We start from the raw sequence: 26,238 nt of genomic DNA, 5'->3' as shown, positions 1-26,238 counted from the left end.
AGCGAGCGCGAGTGTTGTCGCACGCCGCGCCAGCGCAGCCAGTGTCGGTCGTATCGACTCCGAGGTGCGCGGTGCCTACCCGTAGCTATTAGTAGAGCGCCGTCGCCCGCTCGTTCGATTTTGTTGACTACCGCTGTCGATGCGATCCGGAGCTGCTGGATTCTCCCCTGATGGAACAGGTGGATTCGAAATGGTCCCAGGGCTGAGAGGGGGAGGGGGGACGAAAATGCACGAAATATTAAAGATATCGACTAGTAATATAGTAACACCTCAGGCGGAGAACTTGAGAGGAAAGGCGAGCGAGTGCAAGGAAGAGAAGATAAGGCAAGGTCGCACACAGATCTAGAGAGTGAGGAGGGGGAAAGATGAAGACGACGAGGATGCCCAGGACCAGGCCGAATATTAGTCGGGCATATAGCTGAGCACGACAGGAGGTGTCTGGATCGGGACGGCGAAGGGCCAGGGGGAAGCTGCTTCGGGGTCGCTGGCGCCGGGGGGTGTCCAATACGTGGCAATGCTATCCGAACAACGTTACCACCAGCCCTGGGCAGCGACTGGCCTTGGAGTTGGGGTGTCGACAGCGCAGTAGTAGTGCAGCGGAGCTTTCGATTGACAGATAGCCAGGCCCTTCCAAGTTCCAGGTTTCCAGTCCCCAATTTGCACCTGTAAGTACCTTGGCACGCTTCAACCGGCCCAGACCACACAACGAGCTCGTTGCGTTTGGCTGGCTGGGGTTGAGAACTAAGGGAGAAAAAAAGGGGAGAAGGGGCGATGGAGCTCGTGGCGGGCCCCGAAAGAATATTTCTCCTCCATGTCGACGCGATCGCGATCCATCGATGGAGCAGCCCAGCCATTGGCCACGAGCCCAGCGCCTGTTTTGACTGCACTCTGCACTCCTCAGGAGTTGCGGTACCTAGTGGATACCAGGCCACGAGAAGAAAACCCTGAAAGGGAAAGGCTCTTGTCGACACCGCTCTGTTCGACAGCTAAAAGCATGCTAGACCGCTGCAAAGTTCGACGCAAGGCTGAGTTTAATTTCGCGTCAGCTGCAATCCAGGACGACAGTTGGATCTTGATAGGCAGGTTCGAGGCACGATCGTCCTTCCCTGCAGTGGCTGCTTGCACCTCAGTCAGGTGCGCTGGAAATACGCTTAATTCACTCGCCTCCGCCAGCGCTGGCCGCTGTCTTCAAGTTGTCTCCTGAGGCTTGCAGTTCCAGCCACTGATGTGTCCTCTCTCCACAAGTCCATCAACGCCTGGGGCTGGCCTACGGCCCGGACCCGGACTCGTGGACCGAGTCCGGGACATTGCTTGGCCCCTCGCGTTGAAGACTAATAATGAAGTGGCCAATTACCTAGACATCGGTTTCCAGCTCATTGACTAAGCGTTCCGATGCAATAGCTCCGATAGGTTGCAGAAGACATTATACAACCTCCTGTCTAGGTATTTGTAAGGCATGTATCTATCTGTACAAGTACGACCTAAGTTGCAGAGGGCGACCCCGATTCTGAACAGTCGCGGGGAAGCGACAGAGCACAGCAGCACAGGAGTCGGCAGCAGTAGGCCGGACGTCCCCAGAAGAAGGTCGCTGTCCAATGGGTCCAGAGATTCTGCAGCGGCCAGAAAAGCATTCGCGGGCGTTGATTCCCGCTGCAACATGGCGCCTGGCAGACGCTTGGCAGGCGAGAAGCTTGCAGTGGCGTGGAGTGCGTCGAAACACACAGCTTTGTGGCATGCCATGCCGACGAATGCAGGCCAGGCGCAAAGGATATTTCTTGACTTGACATAAGTGCCCGTACGGATTCCTGCGGTGCATATGCTCATACTGGCTGCTGTCAGCCGCAGGCGTCTCGCTGGGCCGGCGAGCAGAGCAGCGACTTCATTGCCGCTCTCTCTTCTGCGTGTTCGTCCCTATGCAGATTCAACGGAAGACAATGGCAGCCGGTCCAGTGGCGGCGGGCAGTCGGGGACAGAAGCAGAAGCAGCCCAGAAGCGCATCAGAAGCGACCCGACTGGGATAAAGAAAAGCAGAGGCTTGTTTGGCCAGGTCAGTTGGTACGAAGTACTTCCATGGTAGGGGTTTGCGCTAGGTAGGCGGGCGGGGCTCAAATTAAACCGTCATGCAGTCTACAGGCAGCGCGTCGTGGGAGCCTCTTGATTCGCGTGCATTTCGTGTTAATATGCCCCGTCATGCCTTGTGTTATTTCTTCTCTGCAAGCCGTACCTCTGACAGAATGCAGTCTGTATTGGGCACAAGTTGACGGACAGCTGATGGCTTCGCTATCAATAGAGTACGTAAATGCACGGGAATTCAGAGGAAGGCAAACTCCGTCTCCCAGCTGGCAGTCCGGAAGGTACCAAACTCGACAATGGAAGTCGCCAACGTGAGGCATCAGAATGGATGGCGGGGTGGTATCCTGGCCTGAGGCTAAATTCTGGACTGAGGACCCTCAAAATTCATTAGGACGCAAAGACGGACAAACGAGAATGACAAAAAGAGAAAGAGGCCAGACCAGCAGTGGGCATTGTCATTGTCCCGCAGCCAAAAAGCAACTTTGCTTGCAATGAAGAACAAAAGAAACAAAACATAAGGCAAGCAACGCATCGATTGCGCTGATGCAGAGAACGAACTTGCACCGAGTCCCGACCTGACAGAACTGCGAGCGGGTCTTTCTTGATAGCGTGCGGTTTCAAATCGGATCCCAGTTCGGAAACGGGTATCGATTATCGCTCCCACATCACATCCAAGTCCAACCCCAGCTCAGCTCTTGGGGGCCTCGCCGAAGCGGCCGTGTGGAGAACAGACGGGAGATCACTGACTGCGGGCGGCTCTCGAGTCTCGACGTGCAACGGACTCACGGCAATCGAAACAAGACCCGATCCTCCAGGCTTCCCGTCTCTCTCGGGCGCCAATCGACTATTACAGGCCACCTGCCCCCAGGCCGGAAACTTGCCGACAACAGGCCCGACCAGGCCATCGTCGGGAATCCGATTTGTTTTATTTACCGTCTAAATTCTAGACTTATGGTCTAGATAGGACAGGGCCCGTCACCAACAGACACGTCACCTCACATAAGCCTTGAGGAGCCTACCTTGGATGCAGCATGCCGGCCCTTGGGGAAGTGATGCGGAAACTCAACCCGTGGTACCATGAGGGTAGGCTATCCCGCTCCCTCCCTCGCTGTAGCCCTGGGCCGGGCAGCATGCCGCCCACCCCGTGCCGCCCACCTTGATCAACACCATGGCCATCCCTACTGCTCTCACTATCACCACTTCCACCAGCTGACAAGTAGCCACTCGCAGACGAGCCGCCAGCCCCGCCGCCCATCAGCACGGCCGCGGCGTCGGTGCTGATCGTCGTCTACGCGCTCGTCTACTTCCTGCCCTTCTACGCGTCGCCCACCACGCGGCCGTCGCCGACGCTCTCGCGCGATGCGCCCTCGGTGATCCGGGCCCGCATCCGCTCCGTGAGCATCTCGTGTCTGCTCTGCTGCGCCGCTACGCTGGCCGTGCTCACCCGCGGTGGCGCCCATGTCTCTCCCGCCGACGTCCTGCATCTCATGGGCCTGTGGCCGCCCGCCCTGGCCGACACGGCCCGCGCCGTCCTGCTGACTGCCCTACTCTTCGCCGGCCCGCTGTTCGCCTACTTCGTCGTCGACGCCGGCTGGCGCGAGTGGCTGCGCCTCGAGCCCGTCCTGGCCCTGTGGGGGGACTGGATGACGTGGCGCAACATTGTCGCTGTATGTCATCCCCCTTTCCCCCTTTTTTCACTACTGTTTGTTCTGTTATTCTTCTCCAAACGCTGCAACAAAACAAAGCTAACGCAACAGCCAGGGCCCCGTCACCGAGGAGGTCCTCTTCCGCGCGGCGTCGGTGCCGCTGATGCTCGTGGCGCGCACGCCCGTGCGGCAGACCATCTTCCTGTCGCCCGTGCTGTTTGGGCTGGCCCACGTGCACCACTTCTACGAGTTCCGCCTCACCCAGCCGCAGGTGTCCGTGGCCGCCGCCGTGCTGCGCTCCGTCTTCCAGCTCGGCTTCACGACGCTGTTCGGCGCCTACGCCACCTTCCTGTTCGTGCGCACCGGCTCCCTGCCCGCCGTCTGCGCCGTCCACGCCTTCTGCAACTGCATGGGCCTGCCGCGCCTATGGGGCCGCGTGCAGCCACAGGTACCCGACGACGACCCAGCTCCGCTCCGCCGCCGCGACGAGCAGCGCCCGTCTACCGGCGCCGTATGGCTCTGGACGGCCGCGTACTACGTACTGCTCGTCGCCGGCGCTACGGCGTGGTGGAAGAACATATGGGCCCTGACGGAGAGCCCCAATGCCTTGGTCTCGGACTTGGCGTTTACCGCGACCTGAGCCCATGTCTGCCTATCTACGTACATGTATGCCAGCGTATACACCCAGAGCGTAAATAGATAGATAGTGTGTGTAGCCTATCAGCCGTTTTATATTTATATATGTGTTAACCACATCACTCTCCTAGGGGCCGTCGAAACGAGCCCGTGCCTATTTAACTAGCTATCTGCCCACACAAGAGATTTTTGTATCCGCCATAGTCCCGATCAGATGACACGCCCTTACGTATACAGCGCGAGAGACTATTTCACAGAAAATAGAAGACAGGTTCCGCCTGTTCTATATACCTATGTATATATAGTATTTCGTCTGCTTCAATAAGGCTTGCCTCAAGGAGGGACTTCCACAGTTAGATTTATCACAAAAGTGAAATGGCTCATACCCATCACCACGTACGCATTAAAAGTTGACACAGGCATCTGCCGAAACCTATGTATATTGTCTGAGCCTCTCTCCCACCGTCATCCAGTCACTTACTTTTTTACCCCCCTATCCCATCCCATCCCATCCCATTTATCCAACTCGGCTTAAAGAAAGGGGGCAAGAGAGAAAAGGGATGCACCCGCCAAGAAGAAACACGAAAGTCGCCAGACTGACTCGTCTTAAGCAAGCCAACCCCTCCGGAAAGGCGAATATGAAGACGACGACCCAGGAGATTGTGATGAGGTCCACAGACAACTCAAATAATGTCAAGCTCACCATGCTACGGATCAGTCTCAGAGTTGAGTCGGATTCTTTTTCTCTAACGCTGGTAGACTGTGCAAAATACTTCCTGCCCATCCCCTTTTCTCCTGTCATGTCGACATTCACGTAGCAAACATAGCCAGTGGCCACGGCCGTCCACTCCCGGTCACCAAACACATTTCGCACACTTCTCAATGATCCATCTAGAAGTAACGATACTCCGGTAATCATAATATTGTGCCGTGTACCTGTAGGCTGTAAGATCAAGGTAAACCATGCAGTGTGCGCCATTGAAAAAGGGTAAAGATATAACAAAAGAACCCCCCAAAGAACCGACTTTCCCCAACCTTAATGTACTAGAACCGACAGGGAAAATTAATAAAAGAAATTCCTCCCCCTCCCGTTCCTCTATAGTGCAAGGTTGGCCCCAGCGTAAATTGAAGCGTTGAGACAACAGTAATATACAGGAGCCGAGAGGAAGATACAAAGCCGTCCCCCTCTCGCCCCTTGACCCTCGGCCAATCCCATCCGCAGCCTCTGTCCAGGGTGTGGGCTGGCAGCAAGATTATCTAGCATCGGCCGCCAGGCTGAAGGACTTCTCGGGTACGGCCGTATTTGGGCTGTAAAACGCGCGCAAGTTAGCACTCTCTCCAGTGCTGCGGTGGTTCATGAGTTTGCCGCGTCCCTGTTACTCTGCGAGCTGGCGCTCATAATGGGCTGTGTCGTCGGCAGGGAACTCCCGACCGACTTGGCCTTTTGCCGGACCTTGGACCATGTAAAGACGAGGCCACTTATGAAGCCAAGGAAGATGGCCGACACGCTGCCAAATGTGACGGGCGCATTGAAAAATACAAGGCCGCTGATGGCGATTGGGAGCTTGTTCAAGGCGCCGACCATAGAGTAAGTCGTCGAGGACGTGACGCGGATGCACCATGCCGAGCAGTACGAGATGAAGATGGCTGCTAGGCCCGAGTACACCATGCCGATGAGCAAACTGTTGCGTGTCTCTATCGGGAAGTTTTTGGCGAGGTTGACCGTGGACCAGTCCTCGGCCACCAGCGAGCAGACAATCAGGACCGGGATGGTCAGGAGGTTATTGTAAAACATAGCTAGTCAAAATGTCAGCCGCCATCGTCGTGCGTGGGCGATCAAGGGGAACCTACTGTCATAGTCCTTAAAGTTCATCTTCTTGATGACTTTGCGCATCCCGAGGATGTAGGCAGCAGTGCAGAAAACGTTCATGCCCATCCAGGCGTAGCCAGCGTTGAGGGTAGAGAGCGCATCCGATGTCTCGAGGGAATGTCCGACGCCGTCAATGGCGGCCTGAATGTCTGCCCATGCGGCAATGACGGAACTGAGCACCATGAGGCCAAACGACAGGAGCGCCATGGGCGACACGCTGCCACCAAACCAGAGCACCTCGCCGTACGCAATAACAATGATGGTCAAGTTCTTGAAGATGGTGTAGACCGGCACGGAGAGGAACTGGAGTGCCTTGGTGCTCGTGTAGATCATGCCCACGAGAAGCAACGAGATGGGAAACCCTGCGCTTATCTGTCAGTTAAAGCAATCAACACGATCCCGCAGTGGCCCCGACGCACATTTCTTCGCCTTGGTCGAATCGAAAGCAGCCAGGTTCTTAAACAGCCCCAATTGCTTGCATATGAGAATCGCGGCCGTGCAGACTAGAGACTGTTTTGGGGGGGTAGTTGTGTCAGCTTGCATGCCGCTGGCGCCGCGTCACTCGCTCGTATTCCAGGACAGGGAGCAGACGTACCTGCACAGCGAGATAAAAGAAGTTGAGGTTCCAGTACGCGCCCGAGACGACATATTTGTTCACCACTGTCATGCTGATAGACGACAGGCAGTAGGCAATGATCGAGGCTCCGGGGCTGTGGTCGATCTTGTCGATGATGGGCGCTATAGGGGCGGCGACGACATGGGCGCTGCGGGAGCTGCTCCGGCGGATGAACGTGTCCGTCTCTCTCTCGCCGGCAAACTCGGGGCCGCCAACGGCCTTCATCTCGACGTCCTCGTTCCGTTTGTTCGCCATGGCAGACATTGGAAACCACGGTGCATAAGGCAGCAAAAGCGAGCGGCAGTGTCAGGCGGAAAACGCCAGACCGAGTTCAGGGCTTATTGGATGCCAGGGCGATGGTGGCACTGCCACAGCGACGAAACCTTGGCCGAATAACGGTGCGCGTCTGGAACTGGAAGAGTCCGACTGACTGCGTAGGTAGGGCAACAAAGGACGCGGCACTGCTCAAGGCCAGGTCATGACAAATGTCAAATGCAAAGAGGGGCTGCTGTCGCCCGAGAAAAGGAGGCTCGCTCGAGACAGTCCGGAACGCGTGTGGAGAAGAGGATGGACGCTGTGAAATTGCACACGAATGCTAGGTGCTCGTGAAAAACCTACCCGCCTGCATCGGGTTAGCGCGTATGAGAGTGCCGACTGACAGCATAGTGGGGCACCCACTCACGAACCGCGCAAGGCGGAATACGGACTAGACCAATGGATATTCCGAACAAGGTTGTTAAGGTAGCACGAATTCGGCAGAATTCAGGGGCACCAGTTCCCCTATAAATCTTGGAATGTCTAAAAAAACTCTTTAAAGCTGAGAGAGCCAAGTACCTAAGGCCAATTAAAATAAAAACGCAAATATAATAAGGGATATGTGTACTTGGTCGAGCTGTTTTTTTCTGCTGAGCTCGAAAGTGTTGTCAGATCAGGGGCTTGCCGCGCCAACGAACAAGCAAGGGCAGCCAGTGAGCGGCGTGGACCCTACGGTTGGAATGACCAGGCGCAGTTCCGCCAAGGTTCTTCTGGTAGACTGGAGGCTCTCTGTTTACTTTCGACAGGAAACATGGAACATAACACTTCAAACATTTTGCTATGGAGATTGACCTACAGAACCGTTATACAATTGACCCCCACTCAGAACTCTGTACATAGTAGGACTGTCTCCAATCAAGTCCGTTGAACCTTCATAGACAACAAAAACAGAGCTACGTCATAAGGAGCATCATTCAGCCGTTGCAGTAGATATAGTACCGGTAACCGGGCATGGATGCATCATTTCAGACCCGTCGCTACTTGTCCCCCGCCTCTTTGGCGCCCGGGCTCGTCAAATCCACCATATCTTGGTCGTCCTTGTCGCGCCTGTCGTCGTCTTCATCTCTCTGGTCTCTTTCGTCTGTTCCGTCCCCCTCGCCCATTTCATCCCTTTCCTCGCCCTCGTGCCTTTCATCCCTTTCATCCCTATCTCCCCCTTCGTCTTCATCCCCTTCATCCCTGTCCGTCTTGTCGCCCCGCTCGCCGCCCAGGGCGTCGGACGCGACAGGGAAGTTGAGATGCTTCCAGTCCTCGAGCTCCTCCGTGACGGACCGCAGCCGGTCGCGGATGCTCTCGATGGCGTAGCTCCCCAGCAGCAGGCGCAGCGGCGGGTAAGAGCAGTGTCCCAGCTGCCACACGAGCTCGGCGCATTTGATGGCGCTCGTGGGCTGGCGGTCGCCTAGCCACTGCACCATGCGCTTCGCATGCAGGGCGGGCGAGGTTGAGTGCGCGTAGGGCTCGCTCGCGGGCTTGATCAGGAAGTGGCCCCAGGTCGGGAGCGGGTCCGTCTTTGAGTCGGGCTCGTCGCGGCGCACCAGGCCGGGCTCGACCAGCGTCGCCTTAACGTTGAACGAGTCGACCTCGTACAGCATGGCCTCGACCAGGCCCTCGACGGCGTACTTGGTCGCACAGTAGGGGCCGAGCCCGGGCACGCCCAGGGCGCCCGAGGTGGAGCTGAAGATGAGATAGCGGCCAGCGCTCTGCTGGCGGAAGTAGGGCAGGCTGGCGTTGATGATGTGCAGGGTGCCCATGAAGTTGGTCTCGAACTGGTTGCGGATCTCGTGCTCGTCCTGGTCCTCGCAAGCGCCGATGACGCCGTAGCCCGAGCAGTTGGCGATGCAGTCGACGCGCCCAAAGTGCTCGAGCGTCTTGTCGACAACCCGGGCCACCGAGGGGCCGTCGCGCACGTCGCAGAGAAGGCCGAAGCAGCTCTCGTTCTGCTGCACCATGGACTCGGGCGTCGACTCGAACAGCCTGCCGACTGTGGTGACGAGGTCGCCGTGGCTGAGCGCACTCTTGACCAGCGAGCGACCCATGTGGCCAGTGCCGCCAAAGACCTGGGTCGGAGGTTAGCCCAATTTCAAGCAAGTGCATAGGTATGGAGAGAGGAGCCTACAATCCAGACCAGCTGTTTTCTCGGGGCGCCGGGCTGTTGAGGATCGCAGCTCGCTGGCAGCCTCAGCTTGCCAGACGTGTCAGAGCCGGCGACGGACGAGCCGTCGTGCGCACTCGGATGGTCCATGTCGGCGGCGTTCGATCTAGAGTCTTGGATACTAGAGTAATAGACTCAGTCACTTATATGGAGTGGGTTCGCTGTCAATGACTTTGATGGTCTGCGCTGACTGGCGATTCGCAAGCGCCCGCCCAGTCAAATTTCATGTCATTGTACTCTTTCTTGGTTAAGCTAGGCCGGGGATTTGCTGTGCGATGCTTATTTACTGTACTGCGATGTGCTGTGCTGCGATGTGCAGTGCAGTGCGGTGCAGTAATTTTGCTCTGCCCTCGCAGCGGTCCACCGTCATTCGCAATCGACATCCCCCACAGCCGCGCTTCGCAGACGAAGTCGTCCCTCCACGTTGCCTCAAAAACGGACGAATGTGGTTAGCCCATGCAAACGGCTTGGCAGGATTGGCAGGGTACCTTGTGTGCAGACGCCACCCGTTGACGTTAGGCCAATTCCGTATCATGTGGGTACCTAATCCCGCAACGTTGGAATCCATAACTATTCTGCATGCATGGCTGGCACTGTCGATCGCGCAATTTTTAGACCCTGGCTCAACTCCCCCATTGGTGCGCGACGTCACTTCCCTCCTGCCCGCCGTCGCCGCTCTTACGGGCGCCGTTCGGTATATTTATATGTCGCACACCCTGTGGTCACTCTCATAAGCAAGAAGTAGTAGTAGTTTTATCCTAAAACCGTTCGCTGTTCTGCGGCGTGAATATAGTCATCTTTCGCAGTACATTTTACGACATATTTCAAGCTCTTCCGCCACTCCTACCTGTTTCTACTTTTTTGGATAAAAACCCCACAGTTCCATTGCTTAGGAAGGAGCCAACAGTGACAGCGCAGACTGCCTCGCGACATATAACAACCTCAAAAATCAGAATAACAAGGGAAGATGAAGGCCTATCTCTACGACGACCTTCCTGTAAGCAGCGCCGTTACTCTTTCCCTCATCAAGCCTGCTCATCTTGCGCATAAACTCACTCACACTAACACACACCACAGGGCGACCAGCGGCTGCCGCACGACTCGGGCAAGGCGGTCGGGACGGACGAGCTTAGCCAGATCGGCGTGCTGTACTTCCGCATCGAGGATATTGACGGGGTGAACCGGCTGGCGGCCGAGCGCGGCTATAAGAACCGCGACGAGATCACCGTGTCGCCGGCCAAGATGGGCGACGTCTACGAGGCCAAGGTTAAGTCCTTCTTCGACGAGCACCTGCACGAGGACGAGGAGATCCGCTACATCCGCGACGGCCACGGCTACTTTGACGTGCGCAGCAAGGGCGACCAGTGGATTCGCATCCAGCTCGACAAGGACGATCTGCTCATCTTGCCGGCGGGCATCTACCACCGCTTCACCACCGACGAGACCAATGTGCGTCTTTCTGCCTAGCTAGCTTCTCGTTTGCCCATCTTTTGCCCTTTTTCAGGTTTTGCCCCATCCAACACGTGATGGAGGGAAGGAGGAATCCGCTGACTGACACATGCCCCCGAAACAGTACATCCAGGCGATGCGCCTCTTCAAGGAGGAGCCCAAGTGGACGCCCCTGAACCGGTCTGCTGACGTGGACGGCAACCCGTACCGGAAGGAATATGCCTCCCAGTTCCTTTGACGAGCCAGGATTTTGAGCGCTGAATAATAACAAACAAACCGAAATGAAAAAGAAGGTGAAACAAATGTCATAACTTTTTGACTTGTGCTACGCTTGCAACATGCAACATGCTATGTGTGGTGTGTGCAGCCCCTAAGCGGCACATGATGGGCGCGCAACATGCGCAGCCCATTTTCCGCTTCAATGTGATCAATGTTTGGTGACTTTCGAGCGCCACTATCCCTTTTGCTCTCATGTTCATTCGAACAGCGGCGAGACCCTCCCCCCTGTCGCACTGGACACGGGCAAATAGTGTCCGCCCCCGGTCCTCTTGATGGCATGAGAGATGCAAGCCAAACCGCTACCATTGCGAAGAGAATTCTCAACTGCGTCCACCCGCCCCCCTGCCAGCTAGCCAGCCGGAAATAGGGCTGCCTGCTAGAAGCCGATCCAATCCAAGCAGAGAGTGTTTTGCCGTTCTACAAGCAAAGTCATATTCCATCCCAGAACGCCAATATCCTATGCATTTCTTTGCCTCCCGCCAGAAACTCAATCAAGCCCTCCAAAACGCCCCGAAGCCCCCAAAAATACGTAAAAAGGCATGGACTAGAAGAAAATATAACTGGCCGGGTTGGCTATCCACGTAATCTCAGACGACGATGGCTTCCCCAGCCTCATAGTAAGCCTCATCGTACCTCGGGAGGCGCGACGCCTGCACCCGCCACAGCGATCTCGTTGTTGATACCGTTGGCCGTCTCGTCACGCGGCCGACCTTCTTTACAGATGGGTTAGTCTCGTTGGCTCGTAATTGTTTGAATCTGCCAGCACCAGGCCCAGGATGGGGGATATTCAATTACCACGCACCAAAGATACGACGCCACCACATTGGTGGGTCGAGGGGCCGCGAGCCGCCGTGCAGGGGCGGGTAGACGTCGGTGAAGAAGTACCAGACGTGGCCGATTACGACACCCATGATCTCGTCCTTGGGGACGGTGCCGTGGAGCGCCAGGCTCAGCGCCATCAGGACCCACGGGAGGTAGGGGGCGGTGAAGATGAGCAGCCCCAGGAAGCTCATGCGCGTGTCCGGGTTGCGACGCGACCAGATGTAGACGAGGGTCGACGAGAGCGGGTGGCCGAGGAACGGCATCGACACGAGCGGCGACAGCAGCAGGAGGCTCGCCGTCGCGTAGAGCAGCAGCCACGAAAAGTGCGCCGGCGACCGCCCCGACGACTCCTCCAGCAGCCGCGAGTACCGCTGCAGAAAGTAGACGTGGAACAGCAGGTCCAGCGAGAAGGGCCCGAAGTAGAGGAACGTCGTCAATAACCGCCAGTACTGAGAACAACAGGGTGTGTTTGTCAGCCGGGAGCCCACGTGGGAGCAAGCAGTGCGACGGAGCTTAACACGCCTCCTCACTCACCTGCGACTTTTCAAACACTGAGCGGTAGCTGTAGAAGAGCTGGAAGGGTGTCACGAGCTGGCACTGTACCAGCCCGCTCGTCAGCACCGTCGCCGTCGTCCACCACCGCGTGCATATCGGCATCTCCCAGAACCACGTCTCCAGCGGGAACCGGTCGCCATTGCCCATAAGCTGGTCCATTGTCGCGTGAGGTGGGTAGAGCGAAGCCCAACCGGGAGAGTTCGCGCGCGCGGGGTCGGGCGAGTGGGGGTGTGAGGTCGGATAAGCTGGGAACAGCCCGGAATTGAGGTAGATTGGTCGCCTTTTCAGGTTCGGTTCGTCTATGTCTGTGTCTGCTCCGTGGGTGGCGCAAAGCGTTGGCAAAGCGTTGGCTGAAGGAGGTAAGGACGTGTGGGTGAGGTTGTGGAATAGATGGCGACGATAAGTTGTTGAGGTGTCCTCTTAGGTGAACTGCTGGTGAGGCGACGTTTGGAAGCCCGGTCTCTACCAGCCAACTTTGCGGTACCTTGCCTACGGCTTGGGCAGTGTCAGCCGCAGGGTACGAGAACTGTGGGGGTATACCTAGTCATTGAAATATGCCTGTACAAAGTATAGAGTAACTGAGCGTACTAAGTATTTAGCCGGTTATAACATTAACGGCATCAAACGTTATTGTAATCGTTATATGAAGTACGAAGTGCTGCTGCCCCTTGTTACGATTGTGGCTTTCAACCGGGGAGGCTGGGGCTGGCTGGTGCAGCGCTGGTCCCGTCCCGTCGCTCCTGCCCTGTCAAAAAGGGCGGGCGCGCGTCCAGGAATGCTTCAAGTCGCGTCTGCGGGTCTTGCGCCTGCCCGCCTTCCCACAACCCCCCAGCCCCTCCCAATTTGCACTCAATTGAAAGTAGAGAGGGTAGCTCTTGGAAGGCGTGGATTCAGAAATGGATCCCTGAACAATTAACCAAAGAAGCTTTCTTCACCAACTCTGCGATAATTGATAATCGAGAAAGCAACACCACCTCCCTCGCTCGCTATCGACGTTCCTTTGCATTCGCCTTCGCGCGCAACCTCGCTCTTTCCAAATCGTGGCCCCCCCCCCCCCCCCCCCCCCCCCGGCTCTCACGATCTCACAACAAGAAACCATGCCTCCCAAACAAAAATCCGCCAAAGTATCCAAGGCACCAAGGAAGAGCGGCGCAAGAGCAAGCGACGTCCAACGTACGGGCCTCTTTCTTTCCCCCTTCTCTACATAGAGAGGCTATGTGGCAGATAAGCTTAGGTTAGCTGACGAACGAACAGCAGGCGACCCGGTCCCGCAAGGCCGCAAGCGGAGATACCGTCCCGGCACGCTGGCGCTGAAAGAAATACGACGGTACCAGGCCAACACAGACCTGCTACTCCTGAAGCTTCCGTTTGCGCGTGTTGTAAGTCTAGCTGTTCCTCTCTACCCCTCCCGAGGGCTTTTCGGGCGGTGCGCGAAGCGGTCCCTCACGCGCGCGGCTGCGGCTGCGACTACGGACTACGGATTTCGGATTTTCCTTTCTCTCAAGAGACCAAGAAGACGGAGGGCTGATTTTATGGTGTTATGCGAGGACAACAGGTTCGAGAGATTGCCCTGCAATGCCGGCCCATGGGCGAGGAAATGAGGTGGCAGTCGCAAGCCATCCAGGCGCTCCAGGAAGCCGCCGAGGCCTTCCTGGTCCACCTCTTCGAGGACACCAACCTATGCGCCATCCACGCCAAGCGCGTCACCATCATGCAGAAGGACATCCAGCTGGCGAGGCGGATCCGCGGAGTATGGGGAGGCGCCGGGTGGATCTAGGGAATACTTGTTGCCACTTTCTCTTGTTTCGGGGGGAGGGAGATGGTTGCGGCCGGTGGTGTTCTTGACGGTGTTATTAATAGTGCGGGTATTTTGGCAAGGCGTGGCGGCGTTAAGCAGCGATGGACGGATTGCTGCATAATCATTTTAATGAAAAAAGGGGCGTTTTGGGAGGCGGGCATTTGGGTCTTTAGAATCTGGGGTTGGGAGGCGGGCATTTGGGTCTTTAGAATCTGGGGTTGGGAGGCGTACATGATTTATTGATTTGGACAGGCCGGGCACTTCACGCACGAGTTCACTTCACTGTCGCCCTCGCGTCGCCGCAAAGGCTCAGATTTTGAGCCGGTATCAGGTAGAAGCATTATCATATCTTGTTTTGTTCCTGGCCCTACCACCCACTCTGGCTTTACATCTCTCTTCACTCTGGCTTGGCCTCGGACGACTCGCCCTGCATTCTCATGTACGCGGCGCGCAGCCGGTCCATGTTGGCTGCCAGATCGTGGCGCTCCCTGTCCAGCGCGTCACGCTCTCTCTCGAGCGTCCCAATGTACCGCCTCGACAGGTCCAGCACCTCGCCTTTACTCAGCCGGCGCTCGCCGAGGTCCAGGTCCGAGTCGCCGCCCGAGGCTGCGGTAGTGCTTATCTGCGACGACTTGACCGTGTCAGGGAGGGCATCGAGCAGGGCTTCGAACTGGGCGTTGAGCCGGTTGCGGTACTGCTTCTCTACAAAGTTATGCGACTTGCGTGTCTTTTGGTCGTTGGACGGCTCAGCGTCCCGGGTCTGGACGTTCTTTGAGCTGCTCGACGCCCTCCGGAGCTTGGCCTTGGCGCGGGGTCCGCTTCCGCTTCCGCTTCCGCTTCCGCTTCCGCTCCTGGTCCCAATGGCAGGCTTGGAAGGGCCGGCATCAGCATACGAGACGAATTCGAGTGCCGGCTGGTGCTGGAACGATGCGGGCGAGACATGGCTGCTGAGGTTGGCAGGGTCTGTGGCGCTGTACGGATTCCCCAGGGCCGTGAACTCATACTGGCCGGTCATTGGCGACAGAGAACTTGGGCTGCCCATCCAGGTCTGATAGTCGATAGGGGCGGTGGATGATGGCAGCAGAGAGTTGGTACTGCCTTCCCACGGCTGGTACGCGGCGGTGGTGGAGGACGGCGACAAGGTTGGCGATGCCGGAGCGAACAGCTGACCGTCACGCCACCCGCCCGTATCGAGATCCTCCAGACCCAGGTCCGGCGCCGCGTCGCTAGCAATCACATGCTTCCGTCCACAATTAGTCAAACGATCTCCTGATGGCCCTCTCGAATGTTCCCGGTCCTGCTGGGATTGAGGGTGAGGGTCAGGGGGGCGAGAATATAAGAAGGCGCGAAAATACCTCGGCATCCCAGGCACTGTAGCTCACCAGCCACGGCTCCGTTTCACCCTGTCGCAACATTTCCTGGTCGATTTGTGTCGGCTGGCCTTGCTGTGCTGCCTCTCGTTGCCACTGCGAGTCGTCCATGGGGCCTCGCCCTCTTGTCTCGGACGATGACATGGCCTTGTTTTCCAAACAAAGTTACCTTATATATGAGTATTACCGCTGTCGAACCACAACCGCCACTGCCAAGTCCCTCGGCCTCGAGATTCCCTCCGCTTCTCGCCTAGAAGCGAGGGTTATGATGCCGTCTCGAGCCGCAGGGAACTCAAGACCAATGCACAGCCCCGTCGAGAGATCGATATCAGCACGCCGAAGCTTCACACTGGCTTCCAAGACACGATGATGTCCAAGGCAGACTGGCCACCCCCGGGTTATAGTCATGGGGCCGGTTATCCGTTCCGTTCGGTTATCAGCGTGTTGCATCTGCACGGCCAGGGAGCGGCTTGGAGGCTACATGACGACCGACGCAGATACCAGCACTGGGCCAATAGCGCCTGGCGAAAACACCCCTGGAGCCCCCCAGACACACCATCAAGCGCCGCCTGCGCTCTGAGGCCGGGCAGCATGTCTTGCCGGTGTTGCTGGTCCAGCACGAGCCCAACCCATCTCCTCTCCCAAGCGCCACGGGGCTGCCGAAACCGCACGCCTTGCACCATCGCCAGTCCAGGGGCCAAGAGCCACAGTGACGGAGCGTCTTGTCCCCTCGGCTGCCCGGAATGTCTAGCGAGAAGGACCACGGCGCGGTTTCCCTTTCCTAGTTAGCCAGGTCCAATCTCTGGCAGCCGTCTTCACATCTTTGCACATCCCTTGCCTCCACTTCCCTCCCGAAACAAGCACAACCTGCGTGCTGGCCCAACAACCGCCGTTCCCCCCCCCCCCCCCCCAACTCCTCTGCAGCGAGTCCGAACCGGCAGTTGGCGTGGGATTCGTATTGGCCCCCACGGACACGAAATGGCACACTCACTGCTTCCTCCAGCTTCTTAGCGTCGTGAGCCCTCTCACTGCCCCGGTTGTCGCCACAATAGCGTGACCGACAGTCGCGGCGGTTGACGGGTGCACCTCTCCCAGCCTTGCCGCCAGCCTCGAACGCGTCTAGCAGCCCGAAGCAGTGCGGCAGCCACACCCACTCCCGCCCAAGTCTCTCCATCAAAGTCCCTGACAACCATAACCACAGAGTCAAGAACACCTGCTTTCCTCCTAAGACACCCAGCGCCCGAAACCTCGCTCGGACAGAGTGTTGTCTCGTTGCCGCTGCTATTATCCCCCTTCTTGGGACAACTCCGCCATTGTCCTATCTGTCTAACTGCCTCCCCTTTTAGGTTCAACACGCCGCCCTCCGCGTTCGAGCTCGAGCTCCTTCTCCCACCTCCAGCCCGTTTTTTCTCCGTGTACGGCTGATTCGATCCGTCCCGCGACCTTCCTCTCCATCTCCACGCCCCCTAACGAAAATTCCGACGCGGCCCCGTTTTTCATACTCTCGTATTTCTAGATGCACGGGATACATGGAGAGACATACAAGTTTACGGACATATGAATATCAAAGCCAGAGCGATGCAGCCCAGAAAACAGTCCCTTCTCTCAGTCTGTTGGGTAGTCATGCAGAGTTGACAAGGGCAGATCAAAGCCTCAACGAATCACCGGCCGATCCAAGACGCGTACACAGTTTTGCGTTGCTGTTGCCTGAGCCCTGGGCCCGAAGAAGTGGAACAAATGAGTTTATAATGCGGACATTAGTGATTGAAGAAGGTAGGGGGAAAAGAAGCGGACAGCTCTACTCCCTGATCCTGGCGCTCCCTTCCTTGCCCGTGGCCGATTTTCAATCCCTCGCCCAGTGGTCTCTGGTGCTGGTCAATACCAAGCAGGACCGGTACCGTGTAGACGTTGGATGTTGATGGGAGGCTAGAGATAAAAAAGAAAAAGAAAAAGAAAAAGAAAAAGAAAAAGGAAAAGAAAAAAGAAAAAAGAAAAAGGTCTTAGTCGTTCAGGTTGCCTCGGGTACATTCTCGGCTCGAGTTTGTGTAGGGTGTTTGTTTATGCCACGATGAGTGAAACCAAAGAGTGGTGCACATCATGTGACCTAATCAGATAACTCCCTACCTAGTTACCGCGACTTCTGTGGTGTTTCTTTTTCCTTTCTTATTATCCTTCGCCCCTAACTACGTGCACTTGGTCAATCCCTGAAGCCGCGGAGCCGTCGTCAAGTGTCATAAGTAGAGTGAACGCAATCAATCGTGACAAGCTACCGTTCGACCTTTGCCGTTAATTAGAGAAGAGAGTAATTAAGTCTCATGACCTATCACCGACTCAAACACGCACACCACACACACACTCTCACACACCAAAAGCAGATGGCAGTTGGTTAGTGCCAAGCCATGTTACATTACATATCACGCCACCCACCCCCATTTTTAATATCAAGTTTTGTGTAAAGGGCTTGCGGGTTCTAGTGACACCAGGAATTATCAGTTGCAGCTAGGAGCTCGTCAAGGAAATTCAAATCCGCAGAGAAATAATTAAATTCAGGGCACATCTGTGAGGAGATCATGGGTTTAATTCCCAGGTGTGATACAAACGAGATCTCATATACATTACCCCTAATTTAAGTGAAAGAAGTACTTGGATCCGTTCATTGTCTCGTGGGCCTTGTAATAATCATGGTTAGATGTGGCATTCAACTTACAGTCACTACATGTCGCCGGAATTGAGGACTACATGGGGGGCCTGTGGACCTACAACACCAGAGAAAACATCACCATTTCCCAGTCGGGTAATAAGGCGGGTTACAGGCTTACCTGCTGACCGCAGGCAAGCCTGGGGGGTGTGTCGCCTGGAATTGACCCACTTTTCAAGGAATTGAACCACATTCCAGGCCCTGGTTAGCATGCCATACCAACTCCCTTTATTCTTCATTTTTCCTTCTTTCTTATTATCCCCTCATTTCATCCCGAACGGCTGATTACAACGCTTTTCCTTGCCCTCTCTCAAAGGGTATAAGGAAGCGGCTCTTTTCTGTACCTATAGATCTGTTTTTAGCACACAATTCAATGCGCTGTCAACTTCGATCGCATGCAACACCACACTTTTAAATTCAGATCTAGTCACGGATATAGTTAATATACAGCATCAATCAAGCCGTTATTACAAACTCTTTTATTCCTGGCCAAGTGCCTTGGGCAAGTTATATAATTAATTACTACTGGTGAACGGCACCATTCTGCATGCGGAGGTCGTGCCACTCGTCCAACATCTCGCTGGCCTCGTCGCCGTCCTTGTCCGTGTACTGGGTCCGGAGGGCAAAGCGCACCAGCTTCCTCGCGAGGCGGTACTGAGGCTGGTAGGCGAAGCGGAGGTAGTCGGGGCCGGCGGCGTCCTCGAACAGCTGCTTGAGCTCGCGGGCCTCGGGGGTCGCGGGGTCGTCGTTGGCGGTCAGCTCGCCCAGGCACTGCGCACAGGGACAGACCCGGTCAGCGGTCCGGGTCCAGAGCCACATGGGCGGCGCGCACGACATGAAGGCCGGGCCGAGGATTGCGCCGTCCCAGTCGAGCACCGCGAGGCTGCTCAGGTTCTCGGCCGCGCCGGGGTCTACGAGCATGTTGCGGCACTCGAGGTCGAGGTGGGCGAGCGAGCACGAGACGTTGTCTAGCCACCCGTCCGCGCTTAGCCCCTCGGCCATCTCGATGAAGCCGTCGAGCTCCTCGTCGAGGGAGACGCCCGTAGTATCATCCCGGTTCCTGACATCGTCGGGGAGGATCTCCAGGTACGTCTTTTGCGCCCTGAAAATGGCAGTAAGCCATATGGCAAAGGGCGGGTTAGCCGCAGGGCAGGGGTCGTACGGCGAGGCCGCGAGAGGGTCCCGGGGCCGGCCGTGGGAGCCGTTATAGCAGCAGAAGGGCGCCGTGTTTCCGGCGTCCAACGGCCCGACCATGACCTCCTGGTGCCCGTACTCGTCTGGCGGCGACAGCACCAGCTGCCCCGGCACGCTGCTCTTAGTCTCGAGCATCTGGCGGAACACATAGCCGAGGTCCCGCGCCAGCCTACAGCGGGCCGCGTGGTCGAGGTCGTGGAACCCCAAGACCAGGTTAGTTCCCGGGGCGCGGCTCTGGATCATGAAGGGACTGCCGACGGCGTTGTCCCCGGAGCGGTCAAAGGCCACTAGCCCGGCAGTCTCGATCCTGGTGTAGTTCTGCACAAAGAGCAGCGAGGCCATGTCGCTCTCGAAGTCGCTGTCGGGATACCGGGGGATGCGCAGGATGTAGTGCTGCACGTCGTCGTAGTCGCCCTGCCCCGAGTGCCGGCTGAGGCCGATGACGCGGTTGAAGCCGCCCCCCCTCATGCGCTCGACGGCTATCTCGCCGTCCACGTCATAAGCGGACTCGGGCCACAGCAAAGCGCTGTTTCTCTCCGCGAGCTCCAAGGCACGAAGCTGGAATGTTTCAAACGCCTCGTATCCGAAATTGACCGTCGACGTGCTGCTGCTGCAGGAACAAGTGGACTCGCTGGTGTCCGTGCCAGAGTCCGAGCTAGTGCTAGTAGTACTCCAGTCGTCCCAGTTAGAGTCTGATGAGTGCGAGTTGCTGGAGAGGGGTGGCATTTTGACTTACCCAGTTGATTATTCTTGAAGACTGTTAATTATTCAAAATTGATAAATTGAGTGAGTACCTAGGGAGGTATAGGGAGGCTAATTTCAATCGAAGGATGCCACCTGGATGCCCAGATGTTGAGCTTGAATTCCAAGGCAGTTGGTGGTGGTTAAATACCTGGCGAGTGCATCTCATGGCTGTTGAACAATGCACAAAGAATAAGCACGGTGGAGAACAGCTCCCGACGGGGTGAATGGCTTGTTAGGCGCCTGTTGTGACACAGAATTCCCTACCGCATTGACTTTCAAAGACAACAGAGGAGCAGTATCATTGGTGATAAAGAGCAGATAGGGGATAGTTGCGTCTACAGCATATCATAGTTATGCCATCCGTTCAGAATCAACCTTGGGTATAGCATGCCCAAGGCAGGTACGGAACCGAGCAAACACGAATAGCAAAGACAACAAAAACGAGGCCTCGCAATACTAACGCAGACGAGTGCAGAACCCCCCTGTAAATGTGGTGTTGGGTAACCAGGCTTTGAGTATTATCTGGCTATACTAAGTATCAAGTGCATCATCAGGTCAAGCCATTCCTCAGCAAGAGCTTGCAGCTCTTCCAGTCGAATATCTCCGCAGTCACCACGATGTGCGGCTGAGACGCCCTCGCCGTCTTCGACCACTTCGAATGCTGCCCCGGTAAATCCAGCTTGTGGAATTCGCTCCTAGAGTGGACGGAAGAATATATAGACTACGTCCCTGGCTGTATTGACTACAAGCCCCATGCCAGCAGCGTCAGACTCGACCGGTTTGTGACGTTTTCAATTCCCTAGTGACGGACCTGGCTCTAATGAATGATATTGATTACTTTAGCTAAACTCCGAATAGTTACATCTTACCATCGAGACTTGACTGGACTATCTCAAAGGTCAATACTGCTGGTGCTATTTTGATTGTGATACTGTGCGCCGGTCACCTCCTGACAGGGCCAACAGCCATGAAGTAATATGAATTCAACTCAGCACAAGCTTATTTAGGTAAGGTAATTTGCGAAAATGTAGTAGTTACATATCAACGACTACACTCTTCTCCAATCGAGCCGCCTATTCACGGTCTAATTAATTAGGTCTAAGCAGTGGAAAACTGTCCAGTTGTATAGATCGACGTAAATAACGACTCCATACCATGCCCGAAGCACTTTACGACGCGGCTCTCTCGTTTATACCAAGCGGTTGGTGAAGAAGAGAAAAAGAAAACATCAATGGTTATAACTACCACTGCAGATATCTTGAGAGTACAACGCCGCAGCTCACTTTAGTTGCAAGTCATCGACCAACCAACAATTAATTATGACCGCCTTTTTCTCGGAATGTGGGATTCAGCAGTCTTGGCTCGATGCCCCGCTGTCACAGCAATTCAATGTTTTTATTTTCAGGCTTTCGATTCTGATTGGCCGTGGCGAGAACCGATAATGACTTGTAAGATACAAAAGTTGAAGACTCGGAGCAAGCAAGCAAGCAAGCACGCACGCACGGCCATTGACGGGAATTCAGAGCCACATTATTTCGCTCATCCACGGAATCCTCTGCAGCCAAGTACCTACCGGGCAATGGGCATCATCTTGGACATCTACAAGCGGTCGTGGCATGCAGCCGTGCGACAACACCAACGAGTCCTGTCACTTCACATCCCCCTTGCGCAACTCCGACATCGTCAGGAGACGGACACTCGCGCGCGCGACGGGACATGCCCCCAGAGCGGCTTGGCCTCAAGACGAGCTGATCGGCGTGCGGTGCGAGACGGGAGACAATAGAAGCAAGCATTTCTGATCTATTACCGCTACGGCTTGGCAAAAGCTTATCTTGGGAGCCCAGCTTTCGTGGCTTCCCTTGTCTGTCCCGGGAGGGGACCTTCTGTCCTGGGAGGCAACTTCGAGAGCTGGAATCGGATGCTGATGCTGCTTTCCGCGGAGAGACGCTACTGGGCAGTCAAGCCGTCGATACTGCGCTGTAAATTTCCTGCCACGGACAGATGCATAGAAGCACGACTGTCGATGCAAGGGTGGTTCGGTTGGTGAACAACAAGCAAAAGTTCATAAATATGCCCTACACCCCTGAACCTAAACTTGTCTTGCTCTTTCGTGGCCCGTACCGAGTCTGTTCTGTACGGATACCTTTGGTAGGGAACCAGACGTGGTTGTACGGATCTGCGTAATGCAGCCCCCAGGAGCCATCAGCGCAGCAAGCCACGTGTGGGGCGTTTCGCTTGATCGCCAATCCAATCCGCTGGCAGGGGTCCCTGGACACCCTCTCGATGGTAATTCTCCGCCCCACCATCTTATTGAACTGTTTTCTGTCGAAAAGTGTCGCCAAACCTCTCTTCCGTGGTCAAAGTCGCACTGGGCACTTTCACACCGCAACCTGCAAGCTGCATGAAACTCATACCAGCGTCCCCTATGCATCTTGTGGATACGTGGAGTTCCTGGCCAGCTACCCCCAAGATCAAAAGCTTGTTCGCTCGAGCCATGGCTTGGCGGCAGCAGTCAGTTGCTTGTGACCTCGAAAGGCCGCTGGCAGGTTCCGGGCCTCAGGGTCTGAAGCCTTTCTCCAAAGCTGCTGTGAAACACTCCATCCGCGGTCACAGGGTAGTCACCTACTTGCTTGACCACCATCCTTCGAAAAGTGCCGCCGGCTGTGTCCCAGCGGCTTCATGAGGCGTCTGGGGCGTCGAAAAGATCGGATGAACGAGGGGCACAGGACGCCGTCTAGGTCGCTTTCCGGATACGGAGTGCTGTACGTACTTGCATTCTCGCAGGTTGCAAGTTTCGTGGCACACCACCGAAGCTAGGGTATATCGCCCTGAGTACATAGTACTGTATGTACATACTCTGTACATACGAGTATATCATCTACGAGCTGCAGTGTAAACGCAGGCAAGAGACTAAAGCTGCACAGGAGAGCAAGCCGAGACCTAGTGTTGACTTCCAACGCCAAGAGCCGCAAACCAAAAGAGGGCCAGAAGCGGGTGTTGAGCGGTTGGCTGAGGGAAAAGGCTCCGAACATTGCATGAGTGCGTCCGGTTCTTCGCGTCTCTGGTAGCTAGCTGTACGAGGCCGTGCTGCAGGAGCTCCTCGACATGGCAAGAGAAGGCAAGGGGAGCTCAAGAAGGCTGCAGTGCCAGTTCAGCAGATGGCGACCCGGCAACGGCCAATTGCTTTCACCCGAGAGGGTGGTGAGAGAGGGGATGTTGCTGACAATTCTGATTACGCGACGCAAGGTTGCGAGAACAAGCAGCGAAGACCGACAAAAATGGGCGACGGGAAACGAAAATGCCTCATACATAGCTCAGAAACCAGTGTTGCAGCAGCTGCGCGACACCGACTATCGCCTCGCTGGATTTCCGGATGGGTGAGCTTAGGCTTGCTGTAGCGTGTGTCGGAGTCGCTTTGCGTGACCACGTCTCAGGCCTGCCTCCGTAAGACTCGGCCAAGTGCTGCGAACAGACGTTCCTTCTGCTCGACACACAGAGAGAGAGCGGTGTCGACTGCGACTAGGTAAGAAAGAAGGGTACGGCACAGCGCAGCACCGCACTGCACTGCACTGCACAGCATGCAATGGCTGGCTAAGAAGGGAGAAAGGGACGTCCAGCTGCAAGACACTTCATAAATGCAAATTTGCCCATGCAGCATGCATTTGCATTGTCCCCTCGGCTTCCCATCCAGATCAACATCCTCAGGCTGACAATGCACTTCGGGCTTCGCCTCCGCAGCACGATCGGATGCGCTGCGCTGCGGATAGACGAGAGAGAGGCAACTTCGACAGGGTCAATGTACCGTATTCTGGTGTCTACCGTACCTATCCATGTTTCTGTATGTTCCAACACTCTCTCGGCAGGCCTGTGGTCAGGGTGTGTCGAGATGCAGTGAGATGCGGGTGACAAGAATAACACTGCGCGCCGCCTTCGTGAGAATCGAAAGCCGTTCGTTCAAGTTATTATTGATGCGTGGGTGCTGGTGGAGAATGGAATGCCCGTCTTCCCAGAAAAGGCAGAACCAAAGTGTGTGGGAAGGGACTAACACGGATTAAGCGTGCACCTAGGTAATAATGGAAGGAGAGACGAGGCAGATCCGTAGGGGGCAGGTACGTATGTTACATTTGAGTGCATGTAGAAACAAATTAATTATGGGATCCCTTAATCATTACCATATTACCTTCTACTACCTTAACTGTGTTGGAGTATGGTGAACTGGATTTATTACTACCATTATCTCCTTTCGGAATACCCGAACTCAATTCCTAGGGCTGAAGCTGTCATGGCTAGACAGTCGGGTGGACATCACTCAGGTTCTGGCCACTTTGCGAAGTCTAGTGTATGGATGCGATGTGGGTGGCTCTGCCGAGTATGACTGACCTTCGTACCTTCCAAGTGTGACAACCTTGGCTGGTGCAACAGCACGCACGCGGGGGCTCAAGTTGCTCCTTCCTGTGACCTGTCGTCTCCGGAATCATGAGTGACGGGAAGGAGAGCATGTGCGCGGCTGTGAAAGAAGTCACTGACAACAACCGGGAACTTCATTTGTTCAGGTGCGCTTTGCTAGTACCCTGGCGTCCGGGACGATGGGAGACCTCTACGATCCCCACTATCAACCACTTCACTCTATACCTACCCTGCCATATACGGAGCAAAGTGTGTACATACCTCTAGGGAAGTTCCGAGTACGCCAGGGCTAGACCGTTCTTTCGTTGCCAGTTTCCAGCCGCTCGCTCGTCGAGAAGCTGTACCTTGGTCCACACACATCAAGGAACATCAAAGAAGCTTGGCCAGCCCCTTTGTGGCATTTGACACGCCCATTCAAGCCAAGCAAGCCGAGATACCAAGATACCTAACCTTCTGTGGGTGGGTAACCAGGCATGCTTGGGTCTTTTCAGCCAAGCCAGTTCGGCATCCGGAGCCGAAACAGTAAAGTTGAGCCTCCTGCAGCTGCCGAGCTGGAGGCCAGACTTGGAATCCCGTGTACATCTGTCTGTATGTACATCGGAGTCCTCCGTATGCAAGTTCGGCCAGGTCCTACTGATCTACCTGAGGCGTCCGTAACCAGGTCACGCAATTGCCTGGCTCCTCGTCCCCAAGCCATCGGACAACACAATCCTTCGCAAGGGTGGGAAGCATTGGAGCTTTGTAAGAACAATTGAACCTACGTCTTCCATGTGCCCACGGCACTGTACTGTACAGACCGCATGGCCCAAAGCCAAGGCCTGGCCTGGCTGGCCGTTTGAATGCCTGGCTGCTTGTTACCTAAGGTATCCGTAAGTTGGTACGAAACTGAAGTACGTACGAATACCTACCTGAGCCACCTTGGGTATGTCACGGACATGACTAGAGCAAAAAGGGGAGGGGGGATTTGCGTAATTATTTATCGTCCCGTCTTCTTCCGCATCAGGAACTAAAATGGGCCAGTTCTCAGAAGCGAAAGTTTGCCCCTCCTCGACGCCCCAAAGAGTGCTCGAAGGCTGTGCAATGAAAGCGAGTTACGGAGTACGGAGTACATAAGGTAATCATTACATACCTCGACTGAGAACAAGCTGGAATTAGTACCATTGGACATCCGCCACAGTCCCAGGTCTTGGCTGCCAGGATTTTGCCCGCCGATCTTGATACTTATACGCTGCCCTGTACATACGGAATACACTACGGTACTTGCTTAAAGCCCTACTAGCCCGGGCACCACGACCCGGCCTTCCCACGACCTTCCACCGACTTACAACCACCATCTGAGAGGACCCTGACCATTTCCGGTTGCAAAGTCGACCTGACATAAATTCCGCTAAGGAAGCAGATGCCTACCTAGCTAGGGCCGCCCCATCCAGGCCCTTGACCTCCTGTCGCAGAAGAGACGGGCGTACTTGCCCCGGGGCAACGAACCTACCCGCCTTAAGTACAGTACCTAACCTAGCATACATTAGCCAAGCTAGTGTGAGGGCTGCCGCCGTGCTGGAAGGCCGCTCAAGACAGGGCCTCCTCCACCGTCATCTCCGTCATCGCCTTCTCCCT

General features: G+C 55.8%; 10 protein-coding genes across 10 annotated transcripts; 3 read left to right on the top strand and 7 right to left on the bottom strand.

Moving 5' to 3' along the window:
• Window positions 1-65: 65 nt before the first annotated feature.
• B0T26DRAFT_214441 (uncharacterized protein) lies at window positions 66-1,112 on the bottom strand. The gene has a single exon (XM_060433811.1). It carries the CDS (start codon window positions 852-854, stop codon window positions 252-254), a length of 603 nt encoding a protein of 200 aa, XP_060298284.1. The 5' UTR covers window positions 855-1,112; the 3' UTR covers window positions 66-251.
• A 1,992-nt stretch (window positions 1,113-3,104) lies between these two features.
• Window positions 3,105-4,359, top strand: B0T26DRAFT_642569 (uncharacterized protein; the record flags this gene model as incomplete). The annotated part of the gene is made up of 3 exons (XM_060437454.1): window positions 3,105-3,183; window positions 3,304-3,740; window positions 3,835-4,359. The coding sequence occupies 3 exons, from the start codon at window positions 3,105-3,107 to the stop codon at window positions 4,357-4,359; spliced, it is 1,041 nt and encodes a 346-aa protein (XP_060298283.1).
• Window positions 4,360-5,709: 1,350 nt separating this feature from the next.
• B0T26DRAFT_739616 (GDP-mannose transporter) lies at window positions 5,710-7,096 on the bottom strand (the record flags this gene model as incomplete). Its single annotated transcript, XM_060443732.1, has 4 exons — window positions 5,710-6,152; window positions 6,207-6,587; window positions 6,645-6,735; window positions 6,821-7,096. The coding sequence occupies 4 exons, from the start codon at window positions 7,094-7,096 to the stop codon at window positions 5,710-5,712; spliced, it is 1,191 nt and encodes a 396-aa protein (XP_060298282.1).
• An 805-nt stretch (window positions 7,097-7,901) lies between these two features.
• Window positions 7,902-9,702, bottom strand: B0T26DRAFT_851029 (uncharacterized protein). Its single transcript, XM_060447639.1, has 2 exons — window positions 9,273-9,702; window positions 7,902-9,213 (listed from the first exon to the last, which is right to left on the bottom strand). The coding sequence occupies exons 1-2, from the start codon at window positions 9,396-9,398 to the stop codon at window positions 8,134-8,136; spliced, it is 1,206 nt and encodes a 401-aa protein (XP_060298281.1). The 5' UTR covers window positions 9,399-9,702; the 3' UTR covers window positions 7,902-8,133.
• Window positions 9,703-9,935: 233 nt separating this feature from the next.
• Window positions 9,936-11,060, top strand: B0T26DRAFT_702407 (Acireductone dioxygenase ARD family). Its single transcript, XM_060441629.1, has 3 exons — window positions 9,936-10,305; window positions 10,386-10,757; window positions 10,882-11,060. Exons 1-3 carry the CDS (start codon window positions 10,276-10,278, stop codon window positions 10,993-10,995), a joined length of 516 nt encoding a protein of 171 aa, XP_060298280.1. The 5' UTR covers window positions 9,936-10,275; the 3' UTR covers window positions 10,996-11,060.
• A 303-nt stretch (window positions 11,061-11,363) lies between these two features.
• Window positions 11,364-12,814, bottom strand: B0T26DRAFT_214578 (Der1-like family-domain-containing protein). Its single transcript, XM_060433812.1, has 3 exons — window positions 12,393-12,814; window positions 11,839-12,307; window positions 11,364-11,749 (listed from the first exon to the last, which is right to left on the bottom strand). Exons 1-3 carry the CDS (start codon window positions 12,570-12,572, stop codon window positions 11,661-11,663), a joined length of 738 nt encoding a protein of 245 aa, XP_060298279.1. The 5' UTR covers window positions 12,573-12,814; the 3' UTR covers window positions 11,364-11,660.
• A 696-nt stretch (window positions 12,815-13,510) lies between these two features.
• Window positions 13,511-14,190, top strand: B0T26DRAFT_749768 (histone H3-like protein; the record flags this gene model as incomplete). Its single annotated transcript, XM_060445147.1, has 3 exons — window positions 13,511-13,586; window positions 13,671-13,792; window positions 13,969-14,190. The coding sequence occupies 3 exons, from the start codon at window positions 13,511-13,513 to the stop codon at window positions 14,188-14,190; spliced, it is 420 nt and encodes a 139-aa protein (XP_060298278.1).
• Window positions 14,191-14,608: 418 nt separating this feature from the next.
• Window positions 14,609-16,755, bottom strand: B0T26DRAFT_674068 (uncharacterized protein; the record flags this gene model as incomplete). The annotated part of the gene is made up of 4 exons (XM_060439674.1): window positions 14,609-15,451; window positions 15,594-15,728; window positions 16,138-16,362; window positions 16,573-16,755. 4 exons carry the CDS (start codon window positions 16,753-16,755, stop codon window positions 14,609-14,611), a joined length of 1,386 nt encoding a protein of 461 aa, XP_060298277.1.
• Window positions 16,756-18,739: 1,984 nt separating this feature from the next.
• B0T26DRAFT_702394 (uncharacterized protein) lies at window positions 18,740-20,467 on the bottom strand. The gene has a single exon (XM_060441628.1). The coding sequence runs from the start codon at window positions 20,197-20,199 to the stop codon at window positions 18,802-18,804; it is 1,398 nt and encodes a 465-aa protein (XP_060298276.1). The 5' UTR covers window positions 20,200-20,467; the 3' UTR covers window positions 18,740-18,801.
• A 1,686-nt stretch (window positions 20,468-22,153) lies between these two features.
• On the bottom strand, window positions 22,154-23,279 carry B0T26DRAFT_214398 (uncharacterized protein). Its single transcript, XM_060433810.1, has 2 exons — window positions 22,844-23,279; window positions 22,154-22,715 (listed from the first exon to the last, which is right to left on the bottom strand). Exons 1-2 carry the CDS (start codon window positions 23,080-23,082, stop codon window positions 22,307-22,309), a joined length of 648 nt encoding a protein of 215 aa, XP_060298275.1. The 5' UTR covers window positions 23,083-23,279; the 3' UTR covers window positions 22,154-22,306.
• Between the last annotated feature and the right edge of the window lie 2,959 nt (window positions 23,280-26,238).

This window comes from Lasiosphaeria miniovina, assembly GCF_030549165.1.
Source record: "Lasiosphaeria miniovina strain SMH2392-1A chromosome Unknown B0T26scaffold_3, whole genome shotgun sequence".
Lineage (NCBI taxonomy): Eukaryota > Fungi > Ascomycota > Sordariomycetes > Sordariales > Lasiosphaeriaceae > Lasiosphaeria > Lasiosphaeria miniovina.
This window is presented reverse-complemented; position numbering and strand designations above follow the sequence as displayed.

What these genes read in the sequence shown, in the direction of transcription:
- B0T26DRAFT_214398 (XM_060433810.1), bottom strand. Translation starts at nt 23,082, where the DNA reads ATGTACAGAGTATGTACATACAGTACTATGTACTCAGGGCGATATACC. An exon ending in GAAGGATGGTGGTCAAGCAA is followed by an intron (nt 22,716 to 22,843) that starts GTAGGTGACTAC and finishes GCTGCCGCCAAG; the next exon opens with CCATGGCTCGAGCGAACAAG.
- B0T26DRAFT_851029 (XM_060447639.1), bottom strand. Translation starts at nt 9,398, where the DNA reads ATGGACCATCCGAGTGCGCACGACGGCTCGTCCGTCGCCGGCTCTGAC. An exon ending in GAAAACAGCTGGTCTGGATT is followed by an intron (nt 9,214 to 9,272) that starts GTAGGCTCCTCT and finishes CCTCCGACCCAG; the next exon opens with GTCTTTGGCGGCACTGGCCA.
- B0T26DRAFT_214441 (XM_060433811.1), bottom strand. Translation starts at nt 854, where the DNA reads ATGGCTGGGCTGCTCCATCGATGGATCGCGATCGCGTCGACATGGAGG.
- B0T26DRAFT_702394 (XM_060441628.1), bottom strand. Translation starts at nt 20,199, where the DNA reads ATGCCACCCCTCTCCAGCAACTCGCACTCATCAGACTCTAACTGGGAC.
- B0T26DRAFT_702407 (XM_060441629.1), top strand. Translation starts at nt 10,276, where the DNA reads ATGAAGGCCTATCTCTACGACGACCTTCCT. An exon ending in ATCTCTACGACGACCTTCCT is followed by an intron (nt 10,306 to 10,385) that starts GTAAGCAGCGCC and finishes CACACACCACAG; the next exon opens with GGCGACCAGCGGCTGCCGCA. An exon ending in TCACCACCGACGAGACCAAT is followed by an intron (nt 10,758 to 10,881) that starts GTGCGTCTTTCT and finishes CCCCCGAAACAG; the next exon opens with TACATCCAGGCGATGCGCCT.
- B0T26DRAFT_214578 (XM_060433812.1), bottom strand. Translation starts at nt 12,572, where the DNA reads ATGGACCAGCTTATGGGCAATGGCGACCGGTTCCCGCTGGAGACGTGG. An exon ending in CAGTGTTTGAAAAGTCGCAG is followed by an intron (nt 12,308 to 12,392) that starts GTGAGTGAGGAG and finishes TGTTGTTCTCAG; the next exon opens with TACTGGCGGTTATTGACGAC. An exon ending in GTGGTGGCGTCGTATCTTTG is followed by an intron (nt 11,750 to 11,838) that starts GTGCGTGGTAAT and finishes CCATCTGTAAAG; the next exon opens with AAGGTCGGCCGCGTGACGAG.